At 36.6% G+C, this 7,002-nt stretch overlaps 1 protein-coding gene across 3 annotated transcripts in view; it reads left to right on the forward strand.

Annotated features, from left to right (window-relative positions):
* UBLCP1 (ubiquitin-like domain containing CTD phosphatase 1) overlaps positions 1-4,747 on the forward strand; it is a 13,156-nt gene extending 8,409 nt beyond the window's left edge. For all 3 annotated transcript variants that reach the window (XM_010579003.1, XM_010579004.1, XM_010579005.1), the window contains exons 8-11: positions 168-266; positions 724-840; positions 2,239-2,366; positions 3,736-4,747. In XM_010579003.1, the coding sequence (XP_010577305.1) occupies positions 168-266; positions 724-840; positions 2,239-2,366; positions 3,736-3,763 (372 nt within the window). In that variant the 3' untranslated portion in view covers positions 3,764-4,747. The remainder of the gene's footprint in view (positions 1-167; positions 267-723; positions 841-2,238; positions 2,367-3,735) is intronic.
* The last annotated feature ends 2,255 nt before the right edge of the window (positions 4,748-7,002 follow it).

Here is a 7,002-nt window from a genome sequence, read left to right on the forward strand (position 1 = left end):
AAAAAAAAAACCGCCCCCCCCCCCCCCCGATATTTATTATTAGTGTGTCTCTGGTAATCCTCAGCAGCTCACCCTTTGACAAACAGTGTATTATAATTGTGGTTTCAGTTGTACAGCAGTAAAACTGTCATAATTAGAAGCTTTAATAATAAATCTTTGTGATGCAGGAGCTTGGAGTGAGTACCAATGCAAACTACAAGATAACTTTCATGTTGGACAGTGCTGCCATGATAACAGTGCACACTCCTAGAAGAGGACTAATAGATGTAAGTACCTATTTTTTCCTGATCTTTTTCTACATTCAACTGACATGTTATCATACCCCTTTGAACTATTCAACAATAAAGTTGTGCTGGAGTTTTCATGCAAGAAAACGCTAAGAACCTTGGAAGCATAAATTTATTTTTTTTTTTTATACTGAAATTCTCTATATTGATGTTTTGAGTAGTGCATTTGGATGACACTGCTTTCAAATCAAATAATAGATAACTGCTGCAAGAAAATTTAGTGTCAACAGAAAGGTTTTCTTTAGTGTGAGGAGTATTAGTATGTTATACTATTTCACATCTCTTCCCTTATTAAAGCCCACCTACCCACTAATTTTTCAGCAAAAGAATACGAGTGTCCATTCAAGTTTGGACTCAAGTTCCTATAGACTGGTATTTTCATCTTCTGCACGTGACCTGATTTACCTCAGGTACCTTGTATGTGTTATTTTTGCAGGTGAAGCCTCTTGGTGTTATCTGGGGAAAATTTTCAGAATATTACAGCAAAAAAAATACTATTATGTTTGATGATATTGGCCGAAACTTCCTAATGAATCCACAAAACGGACTCAAGGTAATTTTACCTGGAATTTTCATTTATTACTACTTTTTCTTATACTTCAAGTGGTACTTTCTCATACTTCTGATACTTCACTGTATCATAAGGAAAGGCTATTCTTACCTAGCAAAGATGCGTATTTCTATTATATTTTTTTTATTTAGATTGCCATTTGTCTTGACTAATATTTCCCTAATAGTAGTATTAAATAAGCTTTGTTTCACTATTAAGTGAGCTTTTAAAAGACTACCAAAATCAATGAAATTGTGATTTCTGCTTAATTTATACCTGTGAGCCATAATCAAGCTGGGCACTGGTGACAGGCACCATTGAAATATGTGATGTTCAATCTCAAGAGTGGTTATATTCAGAAAATAAATCAAATAACAAGTGGCTGTACTTCATGGTAGTATGCCAGTGTAATAGCAAGCATTCTGTTCTGGGAAATAATTAATACCTTGAGCCATTTTGACTGCAGAACAACAAATATTTCACTTTCTAAAATTGTCAATCAGTTCGTGCTCCATTATCAGTGCTGGTTCTGAATAAGAAGAATGCAGCTTAAATTTCTACTTAAATATGATGGTACGGCAGTATGGTACTAAAAGTACCCTCAAAAATTTCCTGTTAACAACAACAAAAAAAAGATGATGTTTTCAAGTGCAGAAATCCAAAATTATGTTTCTTTGAAAGTATCCATGATGTGAAGAGGATAGTAATTGATGAGATCTAGCAAGCTGATGTTAACTGTAGAGTGTTAGGAGAATCAGGAATAGCAAAGATCTTGCTAGGAGAGGATTATCCAGAGAGCTCCCTCTAGCTCAGATTTGAAAGATGTTTGTCAAAATGTTGTTGACAGAGCTGCAGACAAGAATGTTGAATCACTAAAACAAGACATAGGTATAATGTATTCCAAGCTTAAAGCAGTTATCAGATAAGCTTTATTTCTGACACCTCTTTTCACAGAAGCTATGATTATAGTCAAACGCTTTTTGTTGGAAAAAAAAGCATCTGGTTCCAGTGATGCCACACAACTCATACAGCAGAGCTGAAAACCCCTTATGCCTCCTGCAAAAATATCTATGAAGTCATATTAGAAAATGTGGCCATTCATTCCAGATCATTTTATCATTCTGTCTAACTGGGAGGGGAAGGCTTGAAGAAATTCAAGACAAAACAAATTTCTTCCTGGTGGGCATGCAAGGCAAAAACCCTACAGTTCAGTTTGCATGAATAACAAGACAAATTGGATGTGGCCACTAATGGAAAGGGTTTTTCTTCCTCTTGCCTAAGAGGAGTTATAACTTGGCATAGTACTGAAAATATATTTTAATTGTTGTAAATGATAGAGAATCAGAAGCATATTTCTTACTTTGAGCAAATGGTTATACCCAGTTTGTTTATTTTGTACAGATAAGGCCTTTTATGAAAGCACACTTAAATCGGGATAAAGACAAGGAGCTTCTAAAGCTCACACAATACCTCAAAGAAATAGCAAAATTAGATGACTTTTTGGAGCTGAATCACAAACATTGGGAAAGGTAAGAACAAAGTAAAAATTCTTTCTTCCTGCTGTCCATGACCCCACTGTATTTTGCCTGAGGTTGTTTGTACAAAGACCGGAAACAACTGAGCTGATGAACTTTGACATCACTTACAGTTATGAAGGTCCTTTAGTTTGAGCAGAATTTTAATAAGGCTATTGTGTTTGGGCTTCTTCCCTAAAATGATGAGATTTTGACAGAATGGACTTTTTTTTCATACTTCTCCAGTTTTCAGGGCTGCCGATTGTTTTCAGTGAAGTAATTAAGCTTTCTAAAGGGAAAAGAATTTTTGAAGGAACCTGGTCCCTGGAAATCTCTCTCTTTCCACCCTACAAAGTTAGGCTGTCAGTTCACATCTCAGGTCCTTTGCTACGAGGCAACTTTTCTGGCGGTTACTTAAGATGTTTGGGGTGTTAGTGTGGTTCTCGGGCGCTATACAGGTTGTGTGCTATTATGGTATTCATTGGCTCTGAAATGTAAGTTACTGTGTTATGAGAGAGATTTTTTACAAATGCTTAGGGCACCAGTTAGCATCTTAATTCTTGCTAGAGAATGATTAGCTGAAGTTTTGGGGCAAAATTCTTCTTAATATACAACAGCCTGAAGTTTCAATACATGTGAAAAAAAGTGTGTGCAGTATGTGACTTGAAAAACACTCATTCAGTGCTTAAAAGAACAGCCTTGCAAACTCGATACAATTTTCTTTCTTGTTTCCCATTAGAACAGAAAGTCAAATGTTAAACTTTAAAAGCAGTGAAATTCACTGACTATTTCACACTGCCAGTTAAATTGTTTGGATTTTTTTTCCTAGCGTATTTGCAAAAACTTCAGTGTCACCACATAGCCAGATTGCTCCAGCTGTACTCCTAAGAGAGCTATGAGATCAGAAAACAAGCATTTTAAAGTAACTCAGATTCTCTAAAGAAGCTAGTGGAAGGCTGTTCTTTTCAGGTTATGCTGGATGACTGTTCATTAAAGTCTTGAGTTTATTTCAAAGAGTGCCATATGTAATGGGCCTTTTTATCTTAAAGGATATAATAGCTACTTTTCCCATTGATGTTATTTTCAACCTCTCAGGAATAAAACATGTTTCCATTTCTTTCCTCCCTTTTGTTTAAAAACCTAATGGAGTCTAACTAAGTACATGACTTTGAATTACTGCGAGATAACCTATCATGGAATTGAAAGAATGTTGAAATCAAATAAAATCATGAGTAGTATTGATCGCATTTCTGATTTTGGTATTCAGTAGGGGGATTGGCAGTGAGAAAAGAAAGCAGATTCATACTTCGAGTTTGTAAAAGGTACTGGATATATTTGTGCCTACCTCTTATTTTGTGAAAAACTGTACTTTTGTTTCTTTCAGGTATCTTTCAAAGAAGCAAGGACAATAACGCTAATAAAATTGTGTGGCACTGAATTGAAGGGAACATAACTAAGATCATTGGACTTTTTCTTGCTTTTACGCTAGAGTATAATAGTGCTGGACACTGGATCCAATGCCAGAATGACTGCTATACTTGGTCTTCCAGTGGGTTGGTTGTGGGTTTTTTAAAAGATCACAGCAATAAGCTCAAAGTGGGAGAAACAAGTCAGTTACTTTTTCTTGCATTCAGTTCTGGTGTTACTACTTAAAATACTTTCCTCTCCTTTGCTGCCGAAGTACAACCATAACCATTAAAGACCAAAACCATTCTGAAACTAGAAAAAAATATTTAGACCAAAAAAGTTGAGTAAGAAGCCAATCTTGGCAGTGTATGAATTGTATAAGTCCTCTATTCCCTCCATCTTTAGAAACAGTCTCCCTCACCCATTCCAGTATTTAAGTCTATAAATTACAAGTTGTCTAAGTTTGGTATGTATTAGTATGTCAGTGTTTCTCTGTGCAAGACGGGAAAGTACCACCTCTGTGGCCAATTTACCCCAGTGTGTGAACTTGTACTATAAAGCAGTGTTTACTGGAAAACAAATGATTGAAGTTTGAGGGAGAAAAACCCACTCTTATTTGGTAAGTGAAAAGCAGTCTGCCTGAAAAATTCTCGTATGTCAGATAAAGGGTTTAAACCTCAGATGGGAAAGTCACATTCCTAACAAAGCATGAACAAAACCCTTGTTCTCTTCTAGCTAAATCTTGTCAAAGTGCAAACACTGTGTTTAAATACAATATTCAGCCATACTGTTCTTAAAAATATCATTTACTTGCTCTGCTTATGCCTGCACTATAGAAGTGTGATGTGACTGCTGTTTGGCATTACCAACACTTGTGCATTATGCAGTTCATGTATTTGAAAGAAGACTGACCCTTTCAAATAAAAATGGTATATATTGTTCTTAAGGAACTATAGCAGTTGTGTAAATAATAAATACCTTTTTCATAATTTGTGTCCTGTGCTGTCTTAAATATCTAGTTTGCATAATAGAGAAGCCATTGATAATCTTAATTTTGTTTTTTGGGGTGTTTCTTTGGATTCCAGAGACACTGATTTTGCATCAGTAGTTAAGTAAGAGACTGGTATGTGCTGCTGCAGATTAGGGCAGTGGTGTTGAATAGTGAAGCACCTAGCTGCCTGGGAAAGGAACCTTGACAGCAAATGTCAGAATGTCAGGACAGCAGACACAAATGAGCTGTTAAGATGAGCGTGTTAGGCTCCGGCTCAGTGACCTGTCAGAAAATATACAGTTTCTTGTCTGCTGCTCTTTGTGGTTTAGTGCCAGCCCAAGCTGTGTTTTAAACTGGTAAACCAGAAACCTGATGCATAAAAGTCTTTGTTTTAGGTAAGTATGGAGGGTAAATTTCTGAAGTTTTGTCTCCTGGAGCTGATTTCTGAACTAGAAGGCTGACTCACTCATGTACATACAGTGCAGATACAGTCCCTGAGGTTAGAATGGTGATCCTTTACCTAGAAAGGCTGCACTAGCATAGATACTGAAATACAGGACTGGTATACAATGTACTAGAATACCTTTCAATTTAAACAATTGAAAGAAGTCAAGGCATTACACTTGAATCACCTGTAGTGTTTGTTATGCTAGCCAGATAGAGAAAACCGAACCAAGGGAATATATTTAAACATGTGCCCATATCTTTTTGCTCAAAGTTGGCATACAAACAGAAGTTTCATAGTGAACAAGCAATACCCCTTTCTTTTGCTTTATACAAGGAACATTTTAAAAAAAAAAATCTAATTTTTTATTTCAGCAACACTGGGATTTCATCCCAGAATTTCAAAGTATTTGCTGATCTGCAGTCCCCTTTCAAATATTTTATAAGCTGAACTGGAATACATGAGAGTGTGATCTCAATGTGATGGTAACACATAGCTGTTGCTGACAAATCATTATGTCTTTTATGACTAATGTTGTTTCCCTTATATTTTATGTTTGAAGACTAGTCTTGCAATTTGAATTTTCTTATTTGTTGGGGTTTTTTTGTTTTGCAAAAGAAGCCTGTGTATTTTACTGGCTATCTTCTAAAAATGCTGCAGTGATTTACTTGGCTAAGACATGATTGAGATTTATAGAATGGTGAAGCTGCAAAAAAGGCAAGCGCAAAACTGATGTTCACCAAATCCCACAATACTAGAATGAGGGGTCACTCATACAAGTAGGAGTGGCTTAAAATTGTTAAGAGCAGCAGGTAGCAGTCTCCTGCAGTTTGTTGCGGAGGCAGGTGGCATCAGCAGGTTCAGAAAGGAGTTAGACAACTTCATGAACAAGTCCATAGTCAGATGCTAAAGGCAATAGACTGGGAAGGTCTAATATCCTTAATACAAGAACTGCAGGTGCTCAGGAAGATGAGAGCAGGTCACACATAGTGGCCAAGCCTGCACACTCCCCTTTAACCACTGCTGGGTGGAACTTTGGCCAAAGCAGCACAGCTCTCACGTTTGTACTACATGACTCTTCTGGGCTATATATACAATATAATTCTGTACCAAACTACCAGAACTCAGTATAACTGCAAGGATAAATAGCTACTTTTCTGCTTAGCCCCAAAATAATGTATTTATTGCTTGTAAATTCAGAGGAAAACACCTCTGCTAATTTTCATTTCTCCTTTTTGATAGGGAAGGCAGTTTTGACCTACTTGTATTTCCAAATTGTAATTGAGCCTTGGGAATAACTATCAACAGCAAAGTTTAAAGCCTTGTTCCCTGTTAACATTTAGTTTCCTTTTAGATTATATTGAGGTCCTTGAGAGGTATTTGATCAATGGCTTTCACGATCTCTGTTAAAACAAATAGGATTAAAGCATAATCAAAGAGAGGAAGTGTGTGGCTTAATTATAGAGCTCATCACTTACTGTTCTGCAAAACTCTGGAGAAGCATTAAATGGAGTCTGAAATATTCAAAAAATTTTCATGTGTCAGAGACTACTGGGCTCCCGGTACATGTCAAGCATTTTGTACATTGTTGGGTCTGATTATTCATACCAAAAGAGACAGTCCATTTAAAAAATGAAGTTATTTCTGTAAGCTCTGGATATCTGACAACTCTAATGCCCCACTATGGCATGAATGCTCATCACTGGAGGTACACAGAGTGACAGCTGAAGCCAAGAACTGAACTGCAAATTCAGCTCCACAAATCCTGCTACATGACTGGGAAATCTACAGCTAGTTGCCAATTTTTA

The sequence above is a fragment of the Haliaeetus leucocephalus genome, unplaced genomic scaffold (genome assembly GCF_000737465.1).
Source record: "Haliaeetus leucocephalus isolate CR32 unplaced genomic scaffold, Haliaeetus_leucocephalus-4.0 Scaffold656, whole genome shotgun sequence".
In the NCBI taxonomy this organism is placed as follows: domain Eukaryota; kingdom Metazoa; phylum Chordata; class Aves; order Accipitriformes; family Accipitridae; genus Haliaeetus; species Haliaeetus leucocephalus.